At 34.2% G+C, this 18919-nt stretch overlaps 1 protein-coding gene across 4 annotated transcripts in view; it reads left to right on the top strand.

Moving 5' to 3' along the window:
- The window catches only part of LOC150095974 (splicing factor, proline- and glutamine-rich-like), a 226590-nt gene that overhangs the window by 16158 nt on the left and 191513 nt on the right, over positions 1 to 18919 (top strand). For all 4 annotated transcript variants that reach the window (XR_016549959.1, XR_016549960.1, XM_090409421.1 and 1 more), the window contains exons 3-5: positions 5111 to 5406; positions 10208 to 10262; positions 12921 to 13059. Coding sequence is in view for 2 of the 4 variants with exons in the window: in XM_090409421.1 (XP_090265547.1) it covers positions 5111 to 5406; positions 10208 to 10262; positions 12921 to 13059 (490 nt within the window). In the remaining 2 variants the exon portion in view is untranslated. The remainder of the gene's footprint in view (positions 1 to 5110; positions 5407 to 10207; positions 10263 to 12920; positions 13060 to 18919) is intronic.

Genomic DNA, 18919 nt, shown 5'->3' with positions numbered 1-18919 from the left:
GGAAAGACTTTCATATTCGATAAGTGTGTCCCTCTTTAGACTTAACAAAAGGTGGCAACCTTACATGCCATACTAGTAAGGTGGATGCTATTTTAGTAATTTAAGTTTAATAGTTTATTACTTGTAGTGAAGACAGTTTTGTAATTAGATAAATTTTGTATTTAAGATGTGGGATATTTCTCTATTTCATAATAATCATTATTACGTAATACACCTTCTACTACTTAATTCTCTTTACAACACACAACTACCATCAACACCACCAAAGTTTTGTCTGTAAATTGCATGTTCTGAAGACTGATTTGCCTGTATGCAGAACGAAAAATCCTTCCTGGAGAAAAATCCTGCTATCTCCGTATGAGATTGGCTATCTCATCTTCAAATGAAAAATCCCATATTAAAGATTCCTCTCCTAACGACGCGAATCGAACTTAATATTCATGTGTGCAATATATATATATGGATTTTAAAAGCCTTATAGTGTTTTATAATAAGTTTAGTTTAATCCTTTATCCAAGTGTGAGCAAACAAAGTTTGCACCTGAAAGTATCTTCAGGTGCAAACTTTGTTTGCTCACACTTGGATAAAGGATTAAACTAAACTTATTATAGTCTAACCAAGTGAAAAATAAACTCTCAACATCTTTCTCTGAATCTGGAGTAATTTAATAATAAGGTTGCACACCCTTTGGCAACTCCTATAGGTTAGGATGTCCTCTCATTGCTTCTGCCTTTGTATCTCCACTACTGGGCGAAACCAGTATGGGTAGTGGCCCTTGCCTTAATGCATAGCATTACACATATCCGCAAGGAGATATGCTTTGCATTATGGGAGATACTGAGATAGGAGTGACGAGAGCTTTCTCCACCTTTGCAACGAGTTGCCTGGTGTTGCACTACCATACACCAGTCCTGAAGATACTTTCAGGTGCAAACTTTGTTTGCTCACACTTGGATAAAGGATTAAACTAAACTTATTATAGTCTAACCAAGTGAAAAATAAACTCCCTTATAGTGTTTTAAGATTTTTTTGGAAGGGAGGGTAAAAGGACTTTTAGCCATTATTAAATAGCATAGTCCATTACCTATTGTGGATATTGCAAGAGACAGAAAAAATGACACACAAGTATGATTTCTTGGTTTAAGGCAATGGTTGAACAGTATTTGTAGGCATTCATAAATTGCATTACTATGAAGATCTTTTTGTGTGTTATGGATGATAGGAAGAGAAATGCAAATAATTGCCAGTATTAATAGTTTTGTGGTGTGGTTTATTTGCTCCTGTGCTTGCAGATGATTCTTCTAAGGAAAAAATGGAGGAATTTTTTGAGTCATTAGAGAAGGTAGCTGACAAAAGATAAGTTAGTACTAGACGGAAATATTTTGGGAAGATTTGGAGAAAAGTGCAAAGCTAATAATAATGGTAACTATCTGCTTGATCTCTGTCCAGAATATGGGCTAGTTTTGAACACTGTCTTGTATACAGCTAATTTAGTGTTTCGACTAATTTCTCTCTTATTCCATATGAATTTATTCAATTGACTTCCTACCATACCAGCTTGTTGATTCCGTTCTCTATTTCCATATTTAACTTACCATCTTCAGTAAAAATCGTGCCTAAGTAGCTGAAATGTTTTACTTGTTCCACAGGTTCCCCATTCACAATGCAGTTGACATTTTCAACGATTCTACCTATTTTCAATGTCTTTGTCTTTTTAATGCTGATCTTCATATCATATCTATTACAACAGTTATTCAATTTAGTCAGGGAATCTTGCAGACATTTAAAAGTATAACATCGTCTGCATAAAGCAAAGAGCTGACATTAACATCTCCAATTCTGATATCATATCATGTTTAATTCCACTTTCCTTCATAATGTGATCCATATAGATAATGAATAACAGAGGGGATAATGTACATCCTTGTCTCACACCAGATTTAACATTAAACTTCCTTCAATTCTAACTGCTGACTTACAACTCAAATAAAGACTAAGTATTGCTTGATATAATGTCCCATCAACACCATTTAACTGTAGCGTATTGAATAGCTTCTCTCTTGGCACCTTGTCATGCCTTTTCCAGATCGACAAAACTTAAATACAGATTAGAAATATATACACGTTTGCACAAGAATAAAGTTTAATTTGCCAAATATTTCAATTTTCCAATTCTTGACATTTCTGGGATTTCAGAACCAATTTCAAGAATTCTTACGAAATATGAATTAACAGCCACTTATACACTATTAACAAATTATCCACCCATTTTCCTTCATCTAAAGATAAACGCTCAACCTTGTCTCTACTTGGCATGTATCAAGTTCCTTGTAATTGTAATCTTTCCTACATTGGGCAAACTGGATGTTCTATAGAAAAAAAGAATTCAAGAGCATCAGTCATCAATTCAACACAACAAACCTGAGAAATCTGGATTAGCTCAGCATAGATTAGAAACAAGCCATAACAAACTTTGGTCCACGACTCTCTCTTCCTACAGAGATGTTGCTACAAATTTGAACTTTTATTTAAAGAAAGTGTGGAGGCCTTGCTTCAACATCCTAACTTGAATCGTAATGACTATATATCAAAAATTTGGGAAAGTTTAATCAGGATAACACTTTTGTAAATTTCCTATATTAGTCTAATGTTATTTAAGATTATTATACGAATTTCTGAATTAATATCTTTAATTATGACTTTAAAAATGTTTACTCTTCTAATACTTATGATATGACATCACGCGGCTCGTTCTATGTGTGAATTATCAATTGTTCGTATTCCACTTTGTTTTTTAAAACTATTCACTATTCCTATGTAGCCAATTCAGACTGAAATATTTGGCAAATTAAACATCATTCTTGTGCAAACGTGTATATATTTCTAATCATTATGTCACAAGTATCGTAAAAAAAATCAAACTTAAATACAGATCTTTATTATATTCCCATGCTTTCTCAACTATTTGTCGTAAAGTGAAGAACTGATCCTGACAGCTTCTATTTGGCCTGAATCCAAGTTGTTCTTCACCAAGCTTTTTTTCCACAATTCTTCTCAACCGTTTCTCAAGTATACTTGCATAGATCTTACCATGAACACTCACATTCCAAGTAATTCTCACATTCAGTTTTATTTCCCTTTTTATATATGGGTACTATTAGAGCTCTACTCTGATCATCAGGAATTCGTCCCTCTGTGCAGGCTTTCTGAATCTATGCAGTGCAGCCACTGCAAAGATTCAGAAAGATGATATTCGATGATGATATTCGACCAGAAATACTTGAGTATTTCTGGTCGAATATCATCCACACCTGCTGTCTTTCCACATTTCAAGTCTTTGATGGCTTTTTTCTACTTCAAGTATGGATATGTATTCTTGACTGTATGCCTGTTGAATGTTTTTTACCACTGTGCTATCACTGCTTGTTTCATTTATCAATTTTTTGAAGTAATTACTCCATACTTCAAGGATATCTTTTTCTCCTGTTTTCATGTCACCTTTATCATCTCTAACGCCTTTTACAGCACTCTTTCCTCCATTTCTAAGCTTCTTCAACAACCTGCAGAATATCATACCACCTTCTTGATATTTATTTTCTATGTTCTTGCCAAAGTTCTTCCGTGACTTTTGTTTAACTAGTTTTTACACAATCTTTCGCTTTCTTACATTTGTCTCTGTATTCTCTAAGAGCAAAAGCTGACTTATTTGCCAGGAACATTTGATATGATTTCTTATTTTCCTTCACTGCGTCTTTAACTTCCTGTGTCTACCATGGAGTTCTGATTTTTCAATCCTTGCACACAACCTCACCACATGCCTCTGGCTGAATCAATTAGGGTTTTCTTCATGGCTTGCCACTGAATCTCCAAGGTTTGGTTCCTGTTCTCAAACTCTTTCATTTTTTCTTCAATGATCGTTGTGTATGTTAGTCTACAGTTCACGTCCGAGAGCTGCTCAACTTTTATTCGCTTTAAAACTTTCTTACATGTTATTCTTTTCAATATGAAATTCAATTTTATCCTGCTCAAGACTAAATAGTGATCACTTCCAATTTCAAATCCTCTGTTGTCTGGTGTCCTGCACCAGGGAGAAAACATCACTATCAGCAATAACATATTCAATGAGACTTTCCTTATTCCTTGCCTCTTCTCTCCATGTGAATTTGTGCACATTTTTATGTTGGAACATGGTGTTAGTAATAACCAGTCCATTTCCTGAGCAGAAATCCAACAGGTATTTGTCATTATTATTAGCTTTGCTCTTTTTTTCCAAATTTTCCCAAAATATTTTTGTATGTCTGACAATCATTTCCCACTCTGCTGTTTAGATCCCCTACAAGGACCAACTTTTCCTTTTTCATTGTGTCAGTTGCTTTTTCTAAAGCCCAAAAAATTCTTCCACTTCTACCTTAGTAGAACCTTCTGTGGGACCATAGGCACAAATAAGTCTCATTATCCAATTCCCCATTCTGATATTTGCCCACATCACTCTACTTGAGACTGACTGCCATTCAAGACGATTAGCCTCATATTTTGTGTTGAATACTATGGCTACTCCTTTTCCTTGATTGTCATTTCTTGAATATAACATTTTGCATTTATTGCTCAGAAAAATCTCGCCAGTTTTTCTTTTTTGTTTCAGTCATCCCTATTTTGTCGATCTGATACTTATCTAATTCCTCAGCTAGCTCCATTTCTTTGTCATTCAGACTTCTCATGTTGATGGTACTGATCTTTAACTCTGGTGCTGTTGAGTTGGGGTGTGCTTTCAGATTTGTGCAAATCTTGAAAGCACAATGTGGGATTTTATCCCTTAATTTAAATAATGTTACATTGCCGAAATGAAGCCTATTGGCTTTTTATTTAAGTAATTTAATTCCATTTAACTATAGTAATTCACCGTTTATCTGTATTTCAATTAACCAACCCTTACACATCAACCGACTTCTGCTACAGCACTACATAATTGTACTTCAATTATCCAACACTTGAATTATCAGAATGGCAAATTGCCTTCTTGATGTTTGGATAAATGGTGGATTACTGCAGTATCAACCTACATGAAAGCTTTACATAAACATTTAGTATGACATGAATTATTGGTTTTTAGCTCTCCGAGACCTGTTACTGTTGAACCACTGGAGCAGCGAGATGAAGATGATGGATTGCCAGAGAAAAATTTTCAGAAAACAAATAAACAGTACCTGAAAGAGCGAGAAGTTGGACCTCGTCTTGCTGAGGTAGGATCATTTGAGTATGAATTTGCAATGCGTTGGAAGAAAATGTATGAATTAGAACAGCAGAAGCGGGAAAATTGGGATAAAGAAATTCAAGAAGGACGCCAGCAGCTTGAGGACCAGATGGAATATTCTATATATGAACATGAAGCAAATGTACTGAGAGAAAGTAAGTGTTAAGTATTTTTTTTTTTCCCTTTGATGGTACATACTTATAGATTTGGTTTATTTCAAATTAATAACAATAAACAAATGCAACAATTCTAAACTAACTCTATTTTCATTTTTATTATTTTATACTTAAGTTTCCCATTATTATTTGCATTTATAGTTATCATTTTGTTTACATATGGTTCTTGCCTATCCTTTGTTCGGTTATTGTAAGAGTTCCTGCCAATTCTGTCATCCTTTTTTTTAAATTAAATTTTATTTATTTATTTTTATATGTTGGGCCCATGTACGAAAGGTTGGTTGATCAACCTATAGTACATTAGTAACGTATATGGGTAAACCATCTCCTATGTCTTACCTCACCCCATTCCCACGTTACCTTTTGTGGTTAGGCCCAATTGCTTGTAATGTCAAAGTTACTTGTTAGAAAACTACACCCTCTGTCCAACAAGAAACCGTTCTTTTGATAAAAAAATAAAATAAAATAAAATAATAAAACAGGCCGATTATAATTATTCAAATCATTTATTTCAATCAATATACTCTCCCTCAGCTTCGATACAGTGTTTGGCATGGTCAATTAATTCGTTAAATGAGGTTTTTATATCGGTTTTTGGGATATTGTTGAGGGTTGTGGTTACTGTCGCTTAAACGTTTTCAATTATGTCGTATCACTTCATCGGCAAATGAAGTCGAGGAAAAGAGAAAGCAGTCAAAGGGTGCTAAATCAGGTGAATATGGTGAGTGATCCAACATACAAACTTTGTTTTTGCTCAAAAACTGTCTAACTGAATTTAAATAAATATGGATGCATAAAACTACCCAAAATTTGGGAAACAATAATTGTCAGAGGTCCCACTTTACATCCAAGGTCATCTACAAATGCCCATAGAGGGCGCACCACTTAATAGGATTTTAGTCACCCATGTGTTTCATTTGGTGTTGTGTGTGTGTTATAAGTTATTTGTAATTCCTGAAAATGTCTATGATAGACGAAATGTTGGAAGCATTAAAATTTGTTTTTAATCCTTTCCTAGTGCTGTAAATATTCCATTAACATGACATTTAATCCTATCTGTATTGTCTTCTATTTCTGCCAGGTTTGCCTGTTTTTCCAGGAGAAAAAACCCTAATAAGTTCTTTTTGTCCTCTTCTCAATGCTGGTCTGGTTGGCTGAATTGTTATTGCACACAATGTATCCTATGATTAGTATACATTACTATTATGATAACGGAATTAACTCACGTAAATTATTCTTTATTCGTAGAATTTTCACCCTGAGTATCACAGGCAACATCAGTACAGGTACAAGGCTAATTAAACAATAACTGTTATATTCACAAAGTGCCACCTAAGTAGCTAAGGTTAAATTTCCTAAATTTATTTATTTATTTTTAATTATTTAATTTAATTATTAAATAATAATTATTCAATTATAATTTTTATAATTGAATAATTAAATAAATATTTAATAATTAAATAACTGAATAATTAAAAATAAATAAATAATAATTAAATAAATTTAGGAAATTTAACCTTAGCTACTTAGGTGGCGCTTTGTGAATATAACAGTTATTGTTTAATTAGCCTTGTACCTGTACTGATGATGCCTGTGATACTTCGGTGAAAATTCCGAATAAAGAATAATTTACATGAGTTAATTCCGTTATTATAATAGTTAGTAATATGTCTACTCACGGTATTTCCTTACTGAAACTTAGATTAGTACATTGCCTGCAATTAGTCATTGTAGCTTATTTAAAACACTTGAGAAAAGTGTGTGTACCCACGAAATAGAAAAGGTATTCTTCCTGATGATTTTTTTCCCTAAAGTAAATTTTATTTCAGGATGCAAGTTATTTATATTATTAAGAGCTACAATTCTGTCATGCCACGTAGCAAAAGTTAAGAATTCTTAGAAAACAGTGAAATATAAATAAAACGGCCACTGTTTATCATTGGTTAGTATTTGTATTTCACAATTCTTTCCCTCTCGTCATATTTTATGTTAATTATGCTGATCATGGACATGCTTGTCTAGAAGTTACAGGATCGCATGTAATTTGCTCCACTCCAGGAACTTAGAGTGCACACAATACCACAACTGTACATTATTAGTAATTCATTAGTTTCTAATGAAAGTATATCAATTCACACTTTTTTTTCCTCTTATATTTGCGAGTCATTTTGTTGGTTCACGTTTACAGCTTTTAACAGTTTGAATATACCAACAAAATTTAGGATTCTCCTTATTGTTTTTAATATATCCTGAAACACACAGTGCTTTGCATAAGCAGATTTAATTATAATCAAAGAACATATTAGGATACTTGGCATGTTTACCTGTAAAGTCACAGGTCTGTCTGAGAGGATTCTTCTGGCTTGATATGAAAGTGGTAAAGGTGTTTCTGAAAAAAATAAAGATTTTCAAGAAATATCATCTCATTGCCACCTTCAAGCCCATCAACCAGATCCCCAACCTCTTCTCCAAAATATAAATGCTCTTTGTTGTAAATACTTGGTATTAACCAAGAATTATGTTCTTGCAACTTATCTTATTTTGGTGGAATGGGAAGATGTCAGATGCATTTTAGAACACTAGTATCATCCTGCTTATTGTGGCCAACGTCTTGACAGGGGACCAGAAATTATGCACTTTTTTTCATGTTCTACATTTCTTTTGAGATTGGATTTTCTTATTGAGTGTTTCAAATGTTATAGGCTAAGAATAAAGCCATGGTTCGAAACTATTTAAGTTCTCTTCAAAAAGCAAAGATTTTGAAGAAATATCATCTCATTGCCACCTTCAAACCCATCAGCCAGATCCTCAACCTCTTCTCCAAACTATAAATGTTCTTTGTAAATACTTGGTATTCACCAATAACCATGACTGCCTTGTCATACTTCCTGGAAAACACACCTTGGGTAGGAAATTTGAATGAAGTGATGAATGAAGACTCCCATTCCAACATGGATTTCTGTAAAATGACACCAAATATCTGAATAGCAGGGCCAGTAGTCTGACCATGAAGAGCTACTCACTTGGTGGTGATTGGCAAAGGACACAAGGTTGAGAATGACTGAGGGAAGGGCATTCTACTAGAGATGAAATTTAAGAGATTATGATCTGTCTTATTAAGAAGAGAGGTAACCTCACCATTGTATTGAAGAGCTGACTAAGAAAATGGTGGTATTGCATTGAGCGAAGAGGATTGCCTGGTATTCTGGTTGGTAGACATATGAGACTGGATGCTTTCTGTATGTTCTCATGGACATGTTTTGCCTATACAGAAAGCATCCAGACTCATGCAACATAAGTTCCACATACCTTCACACTATTATTGTGTTGCTCTCCTGAAATGGCAATGTAGATGGCAGCAGCTTTATGCATGATCTAACTAGAAGCATTCCCAGTTCATTGCTGACAGGTTTACTCCCATTCACTCTCTAGCTGCCTGCTTGCCAATAAACTGCTTTATCTTGAAATGATGGGGATTCTGGATTACTATCACTCACTTCTTCTTGGATTTCCATATTAGTCGATTGTTTGCCTGTTATGTTTTCAAGGGTTTAAAGTCTTCTGCTCATCTCCTCCTGGGTCTTCCTCTTGATCGGTGTGCCTTTGGTTTATATTTCCAGGCAATATTTGGCCATCTGTCCTCATTCATTCGTATAATGGTTATTACCACTTCTTTCTATAGTTTGATGTCTTTGTTAATTATGGATAATTGTTTTCTTATTTCTTCATTTCTTATCTTGTCTATTCTTTTATGTCCTGTGAGCAGTCTTAGGAACTTCATTTATGCAGCTTCCACTTGTCTTTTATCTCGTTCTCCACAGGTCCATGTTTCACTACCATATTATAGAATTGGTTTGGCTATTGTTTTATATAGTTTTATTTTTGGTTCTAGACATCTGTTTACTTGAAGTGTCTGTTCAAAGCTCCAATGACTAGAAATTTTTGCTTTTTATATGCAATATAAATTTCTCCATTGGGGCTTATGTAATTTCCTATATATTTAAATTTGTTTACTTGTTCTATTACTTTGTTGTGGATGACTAGTTTGCATCTTGAAATGCTGTTGATTTCATTTTACTTATTGAGATTTTCATGTCATGCTGTTCTATTGTTTTGTTCAATACGTGTAGATTTTTCTGTAATTGGTCTTCATTTTCAGCAAAGATAACGTGATCATCAGCATACAAAAGGCTGGTTAACTCTTTATTTCCTCACTTACTCACTCACTGTCATTCACATGCATGTTGAAAGAATGGGTGGAGAATACAGAAACTGCTTTAGGGCATCATCTGCTTCAGGCCTCCAGTTAGCATATTTTTTGTTGAATAATGGTCATCCATCACCTAGTGCATTTGAGTGGTAGATTTCATATCCTCCAGCTAGGAAGGTATCTTTTGACAGCAGGAATACTCACTGAGAATTCCAGAATCCTGTGAACAAACCTCATCTCAAAAACTGAGTGGTGACTAGCAGAACCTGTGTATTGCATTTAAGACTGCCATCCATTAAGAGGATATCCAGTGTGTTCATTAGCAATTACTAACCAATAACTATGTCAGAGGTGGTAGCCCTAATAAAACTGTTCAATATATAAGGTGAAAACTTTCCAACTCAAATTTTAGTTCTCTGTATTTTCATATTTTACAGTCGGATTAGATAAAGCATTTGTGAACTTTGTTTCATAGGCCTGGTATAATTATTGAAAATGTGAAGCTTACATATTCATTTTGTATTAGGGATTCATGACTTATTTCTTGTTAAACATTTGTTTTTGTTCCAGGATTAAGACATATGGAAGAACAGAGCACACTTATACAAAGAGAACGAGAAATAAGGTAAATTTCTAACTTTAAATATAGAATTTAGTGAGCTTGTATTAGACATTCTTTATTTATAGATATTAAAATTTTTTAGTTTTTTAATAAGTTTTTAAAATTTCTGGTTGTGTATTCACTTCATACACAACAGTGCAAAAAGATTTAATAACTGGTTTCTAAAATGCCCCAGACATTTCAACATTGTAAAGCTCACTTGCTCCTGGATTTTCTTTCTTGCCATTATTGCTTTAGGTATGTTTTGCAAAATTTTTCTTCATCCATTATGTTGAAATGATGCACATTCTTGAATCTTGTATCATCGGATATCTCTATTTTTAATATGCTTTGCCATCAGTAAAAGCTGTACACTTCCAATTTTCCTGAGAACTTAAGTCAGCCTGCAGCAAAGACTATATCAGTGTCCTTGTTGGTTTGTATGATTTCCTGCTGAACAGCTTAATAAAGCTCTCAGTGGAGTGTATTTGCAACAAAATCATATACCAGCACGTCACAAACAATATTTTTTCTGCTATAGTCTTAACTCATTCCATGCATTTGGATTTCCTTCTAAATTTCTACCTGCTAAAGTTGTCTCTGGCTTGAGATATGCAAAAACATCAGGATTATTTTGCTGTCTTAAATTTTTCTCAGATAAGGTTATCACTGTTCATCTTTATCTTCATTATGCTAATGTTTTGTGTACAGGTAACCCTCGCATAATGCGGATGTTAGGTTCCATAGAAATGCCATGCCGCGTTATATAAATGGTGTTATGCGAGACTCAGATCACATAGAAAAGGTAGGCTTAGGTTCCGAAATCATTCTTTTTTTCATGTAAGTTAAGAAAACAAACTATGAAACAAATACATAGTATAAAATTATAAAAAAAAATTATAAATTGTACATAAACTTCTTTGCACATAATACATAAGTGTTTTAGGCAAAATAAAGTGTATATTTTAATCGTCATCACTCTCTTCAAAACTAACATTTTGTAGATGTTCTTTATTTACAAGTGGCCAGACATCATCCTCACTTGAAATCTCTTGGACATCGTTAGTATAATTCTCCTTGCATATTTCAGCTGGTTTAGTTAGTAACTAAACCAACTGAAATATTATTCCTGACTTATCAACAATAATTATTACTGACTTATCAACAAGTCAGTAATAAGACCTTGCTTACCACTACGCTACAATTTTTTATTAAGTTCATAATATGGAGCTAAACAAATATCCAATTGTCTCATGAATTTTCTGGAGCGCTCCATTGAGAGAACATTATCCATAAAATAACTTTCTTGCCAAGTTCAATTCTTTGGCTAATTTCTTTAAACAAAATTCTTTAACAGATTCATCACAATTAAAATCTTTGGTAGAACTTTACCCGGCATCTATTAATTGTACCAGTTCCTCCTCATTTAAATCTACTTCCCCATCAAATAATTCACTAATTTCGTTTTCAACCATATCGCAAAAGCTCTCTAAGTGGCCATTACTATAAAAATAATTTTATTTTTACATAAAAAAAAAGCATTAAATATTGTATGTAACTCACCAAAAAATAAAGTACTTAGATTGCGATTAACATACTTATGATTTTTAATGCACTTTCCTGGCAGAAAACGAAGACAATTTTTAACAATAAATGCTTTATGTGGCAAACGGTGAACAATTGACGTACACGTGTGCTAAAAGGTATTTCCCCTAATATAAATTCGCTACTTATAACTACATGCACGATATGGGTAGACACAAATTTAATGAACTTAAAATTTTTAAGTCGCACGGTGAAAAATTTATGAAAAGATAAAGGGTTACTATGGTTTGTAGATCGTCTTATATATGCTGAGGATCTGCCATACCCACGCCCATCCATCTGCTTGGTAGAGGGCACAGCATGATTTGTCACTCCATAACAGCTTTTCAAGCTTCCAGATCCTACTGTACATGTTCTTTGCACCACTGAAGACGACTATATGTTGTTTTGGATAATGTGGACTTACATATTGCAGTCCTACCATGTTATGAGCCTCATTTCTGAATGTTTTTGTGTAGATTAATGTCCCAGTCAATGACCAGAACTCAACATTCAACATGTTAGCAGAATGGTAGTTTTTATATGTTATCCTTTGTAGCACCCTATGGTCATATTCAGTGAATGTGGTGGTTCGTCCACTGCAGGTAGAACTTGCAGTGGGCTCCCACTGCTTCAATTTCAGTATGATATCACCGATTGCTGACCTGGGACACCCCAATTTTTCAATAATTTGATGAACAGACAGGCCTACAACATGGCATCCTATCAAAATGCCTCTTTCAAACTCCTTTAGTTCCCTTCTTGCAACCATTTCAACTGGACAATGTTTCACTGCCTTGGCAGCGTCACATTTCTCCAATTTAGCTTGCTACAAGCACGTGATTCGTTTCATGGCATGATGCACATTGGGGGGGGGGTCCATGGATTTCTTTCTAAGCAGTGTATATACACATAAACTTACCAGAATTCATAGTATGGGTGAGTAAAATTTTTTGGTGACTAATGGATTTAAGATTTTATTTTCTATAAAATCCCTGATTTTATAGGAAGATGAGCTTTGTTTTATATTATTTAGGCAATTTATGTAATAGCTACTATTAAAATGTAAAATGCTCACCTAAAAATGGTTATTTACAGACGGGAAGAAGAAAGACGACGTGAAGAACAGCGAAGGCAAGAAGAATTAATGCTACGCCAACAACAAGAGGAGGTTCTGCGGCGACGCAGTGCTGAAAATGAATTACGGCGTAGGCAAGAAGATAGCCTTATGATGCAGGTATGTTTTAATGTTGTAAGATTTTTATATCTATTTCTTCATATGAAATTTCCTTGTTTTTCCTTTACATTAAAATTTAGTATAACCTTTATCAGCACACAGTACTTAGGTGTTATAGGTTTTTAAAGCCCAGTGTGTGTGAAGTTGTCAGGGAGGGAGGGACGGAGATCTGCATATGCTGACCACCACCACCATGTCTTCTCCATCCAGGATGTTGACTGCAGGCATAAGGATAATGTGGTGAAGACCCCTCTCTTCCACATTGCTGCAAGTCGATATGGAAGAGAGAGGCTTGTTGACCCTTAAACAACACGGGGTTTCACTCCCCAAAAAACAAGCTGTTAACTACTAACAGTCTACCGTTGACCTTACTTGATAATATAAACATTAGATTAACACATACTATATTTTGTATGCTATATGTATTATATACTGTATTCTTACAATGAAATAAGCTAGAGAAAAGAAAATGCATTTACAATTCTGCATTTATTGATACCGTGAGTATACCCTGAATAAAACGTATTCAGAATATAAATTTATTATTCTGCTTCTTAAAGAATTGAGCTAATGTAGATTGGCAGGCATTCTATTTCTTTTTTCATACAACTGACTGTATGGCCTTATTGCCTCTTCTGCAATTTTACTGGTTGTCTCTTCACCACGATCAGTCTCTAAGCATTGCTGCTTAAAAACTTTGATTGTACGAAAAATATTTTCAAATTGTTTCTGTGAAACCTCTTTGGGCTTGTCAGTGATAAAATTTTCTTCATGTTCTTCAGGATCTTCCCGCTGTGCATCTCAACTTCTCAGATTCTGAGAAGTTGAGTCGGAATCACTCAGCTTCTCAGAATGGGATTTATTTAACTTAGATTCATTTGAAAAGCCTCTAAAATCGTTTGCACAATGTGGAAGAATGTGCTTCCAGATGGCTCGCATATTGCTAGCAGTAATTTCATTTGCCTTTGCGGCTTTATAACCTGGCTGAGATTTCTCTCATTTGGTTAGAAAAGTCTTGGAAGGCATTCGCTTTCAAAAAAAAAGCCGGTTTCATCGACATTAAATATTTGTTGATCACTAGTCTTCTTGCACAATTTTCTTCAAAATCTCTGGATATCTCCTTATCTGCAATTGCAGCTTAGCCTGTGATTAGAACATTATGTGGGCTATTTCTGTTTTTGAAACACTCAAATCGCCCAGCACTAACGTGGAATTTTTCTTTTCCATCATTGATAGCCCTTTGTTTCCAGGTTACAAAGAGACAATGCTTTTGATTTCATAAGGCCAGTGTTTAGCGGGATCAGTTTTTGGTTACAATCTTTGATCCATGTAAAAAGACATCTGTCTAATTCATTCATTATAATACTTTGATTTCAAGTGCATGCATGATGAACTTGAAGCAGCCTTATCTTTCTCTTTGTATTTAGCAGTTGATTCACCCATTTTTGTGTTCTTGTCCTATCTTTGCTCTGGACTTGCCTTGTTCATTTTTCTTTATTATTTCAAGTTTTTCTTCCAATCATTACTTTTCGAATCATTTTCACACTTCTATTTTTAGCTCACTAATTCTTTTACTCATGATTAAAGGTTAGGAAAATAATTTAAAATAAAGTAAGGAAAACAATTGCACGAGATATGATTAGCAAAATGCTATGTAATGCAGACGACATAAATGCTGGCGGTAAATTTGGAACATAGTGTATATGGAAATAGTGTAGTATGCCATTAAAAATTAACTTTGTAAAATGTTTCAAATCGGTAACTAATTTATTTCATCCTGGTGAGTGATTTTTTTTTAAGATAGTTAACCGTAAAAAATGTATAGATGGAAATTTTTAAAATCTGTAACATTTATTTTTAAGATGTATATAGGCACACTAGTCGAATTTGGGTATAAAAAAAAAATGACGCATTAATCGAGGGATTGCTGTATTAACAAGACATCAGAAACGAAAAGATAATGTGAAAAAGAAATGATTCATAATATTATGGATAATTATTCACTTGTTCATATAAAGCATTCATATTAACAGGTATAACGATTCATGCATTGATAATGAAGCAGCAATATGATTTTTTTATAGTAGCCTAGTCTATACTCTAATGAATGAATCATAAATTTTATTTCTTATGTTAATTAATTAAACTGCAGTTATGATTTAATACTGCATCTTTACGTTTGTTTATGTTACTCTTGACTGCGAATGGCGACGTACTATCTGTAAGTATTTGTGTGCATATGCTATAAATTTTAAATTAATAGATTTGTGTATACTTTATGGTAGTAAATCGTAAAGTAGAGTAATATCTATGTATATTTTATACATTCGTGACACACCTAACTTTTTTTGATATTTCTAAGCTACTCGATTTGTCTGAGAGTTTTTTCAAATTGTCACAAATCTCTAAAAAAAAGTTTCCAATATATTCAAAACAATCCATGTATAAGTGGACCCAACGTTCTTCAAGGGTCAACTGTATTCATGGGGCCAGTTTACCTGTTCTGAGAGATGAAAAACCCAACTTTCTAGGTGAAAAAAACCTATCTCTATGAGAGCGCTGGCTCACCTTTAGGTGCAAAAGATACCACTTAAAGGTTCCTCACATAATGAATGGGAATAGAGCCCAGAGACTCTATGCTGTGACCATACTTAAGGCTATTAATTTAAATATTGCACTAAAGGATTTTTCCTCGTTATTATTGATTTTTATTAAGAGAAAGTTTACAAGATGCAAAAATGAAATATACAGTGGAGAAATTAAAGATAGAAATTTAGATTTATGTGAAATAAATTTATTAGCTGTAAAATATTTGCCAAAGTATCATAGGCATCGTCAGTACAGGATCACAGAATGGCAATTAAACAATAACAGAATTCTAAAAAGTACCACCTTGAATAGCTGATGTCATTTCGTCTGCATTGTAAATATCCTCAGAAGAAGATTCAGCAATAATTGTTGACTGCTTGGTATTAATGCAAGCATTAAAAAAAAAAAAAAAAAAAAGCTGATAGACTACAGTGGGCCCCCTCCCCCCCATTATCTGCATGGGATACCTTCCAAGACTCTTTGCAGATCTCTCTCTCTCTCTCTCTCTCTCTCTCTCTCTATCTCTCTATATATATATATATATATATATATATATACACAAACAAATAAATAAATAAACAAACAAACAAACACACACAGTAGAATCCGCTTGTTGTGATTGCGGATAATATCAATTGGCTATCATCATCAAATTCCTGCCATGTACCCTCAAGGGGTGTACAGGATATGACAGTACTACATGAAAAAATTACTTCATTACTAACTTCCTATCTACAATTTTCCTCCAAATCAGTCTGTTACTTGTCAAGACTCCAACATTATCAGATCTTATATTTCTATCGTCTAAGGCACTTTGTACCATATCAATCCACCTATATCTTGGTCTTCCTCTGGGTCGCTTTCCTGCCAACCTGGCAAAGAACACTTGTTTTGCTAATCTTTCCTCTCCCATTCTATTTAAGTGACCATACCACCTAAGATTAGCACTGCTAATGCATTCCTGGATGCTGACAACGTCAAGTTCTTTCCTAATATCCTCATTTTTAATATGATATTGCCATTGATGCCATCTGTTCACGCCTCTAATCTTTCTCAGGACTCTCATATCTGCAGTCTCTAGTCTTTGGTCAAGTGTTTTACTTCTGATCCAGCTCTCAGATCCATAAGTTAAAACTGGTTTCAACACTGTCTTGTATATAGCTAATTTAGTGTTCTGACTAATTTCTCTCTTATTCCATATGAATTTATTCAATTGACTTCCCACCATACCAGCTTTGCTGATTCTGTTGTCTATTTCTATATTTAATTTACCATCTTCAGTAAAAATTGTGCCTAAGTAGCTGAAACGTTTTACTTGTTCCACAGGTTCTCCATTCACAACACAGTTGACATTTTCAATGATTCTGCCTATTTTCATTGTCTTTGTCTTTTTATTGCTGACCTTCATACCATATCTATTACAACAGCTATTCAATTTAGTCAGAGAATCTTGCAGACTTGTAGCGGATTTATTTAGAAGTATAACATCATCCGCATAAAGCGAAGAGCTGACATTAACATCTCCAATTTTGATATCAGGTTTAATACCACTTTCCTTCATAATGTGATCCATATAGATAATGAATAACAGAGGGGATAATGTACATCCTTGTCTCGCACCAGATTTAACATTAAACCATCTTCCTGTACTTCCTTCAATTCTAACTGCTGACTTACAACTCAAATAAAGACTAAGTATCGCTTGATATAATGCCCCATTGACACCATATAACTGCAGCGAATTGAATAGCTTCTCTCTTGGCACCTTGTCATATGCCTTTTCCAAATCGACAAAACTTAAATACAGATCTTTGTTATATTCCCATGCTTTCTCGACTATTTGTTGTAAAGCGAAGATCTGATCCTGACAGCCTCTTTTTGGCCTGAATCCAGCTGTTCTTCACTAAGCTTTTCTTCCACAATTCTTCTCAATCGTTTCTCAAGTATACTTGCATAGATCTTTCCAGGAACACTCAGTAGGGAAATACCTCTGTAATTCTCACATTCAGTTTTATTTCCCTTTTTATATATGGGTACTATGAGAGCTCTACTCCAATCATTGGGAATTCGTCCCTCTGTCCAGGCTTTCTGAACTATGCAGTGCAGCCACTGTAAGACTTTTATACCACCATACTTCAGCATTTCTGGTCGAATATCATCTACTCCTGCTGCCTTTCCACATTTCAAGCCTTTGATGATGGTTTTTTCTACTTCAAGTATGGATATGTATTCCTGACTGCATGCCTGGTCAGTGTTTTTTATCACTGTGCTGTCATCACTGCTTGTTTCATTTAGCAGTTTTTCAAAGTAATTACTCCATACTTCAAGGATATCTTTTTCTCCTGTTTTCATTTCACCTTTATCATCTCTAACTCCTTTTACAGCACTCTTTCCTCCATTCCTAAGCTTCTTCAACAACCTCCAGAATATTTTGCCACCTTCTTGATATTTATTTTCTATATTCTTGCCAAAGTCCTCCCATGACTTTTGTTTAGCTAGTTTTACACACTGTTTAGCTTTCTTACATTTGTCTCTGTATTCTGTAAGAGTAAAAGCTGACTTATTTGCCAGGAACTTTTGATATGCTTTCTTCTTTTCCTTCACTGCCTCTTTAACTTCCTGTGTTCACCGGGGAGTTCTGATTTTTTTATCCTTGCTCACAATCTCACCACATGCCTCTCTGGCAGAATCAATCAATGTTTTCTTCAGAGTTTGCCACTGAATCTCCAAGGTTTGATTCCTGTTCTCAAACTCTTTCATTTTCTTTTCAATAATCTTTCTGTATTTTAGTCTCCAGTTCACATCTGAGAGCTGCTCAACTTTTATTCGCTTTAAAACTTTCTTACATGTTATTCTTTTCAATATGAAATTCAATTTTATCCTGCTCAAGACTAAATAGTGATCACTTCCAATTTCAAATCCTCTATACACCCTGGTGTCCAGCACCAGGGAGAAAACATCACTATCAACAATAACATAGTCAATGAGACTTTTCTTATTCCTTGCCTCTTCTCTCCATGTGAATTTGTGCACATTTTTATGTTGGAACATGGTGTTAGTAATAACTAGTCCATATCCTGAGCAGAAATCCAACAGATATTTGCCATTATTATTAGCTTTGCTCTTTTCTCCAAATTTTTCCAAAATATTTTTGTATGTCTCACAATCATTTCCTACTCTGCTATTTAGATCCCAACAAGGACCAACTTTTCCTTTTTCATTGTGTCAGTTGCTTTTTCTAAAGCCTCAAAAAATTCCTCCACTTCTACCT

This window comes from Typopeltis vanoorti, chromosome 19, assembly GCF_054136105.1.
Source record: "Typopeltis vanoorti isolate ZY-2024b chromosome 19, IOZ_Tvanoo_1.0, whole genome shotgun sequence".
Classification (NCBI taxonomy): Eukaryota; Metazoa; Arthropoda; class Arachnida; order Uropygi; family Thelyphonidae; genus Typopeltis; species Typopeltis vanoorti.
This window is presented reverse-complemented; position numbering and strand designations above follow the sequence as displayed.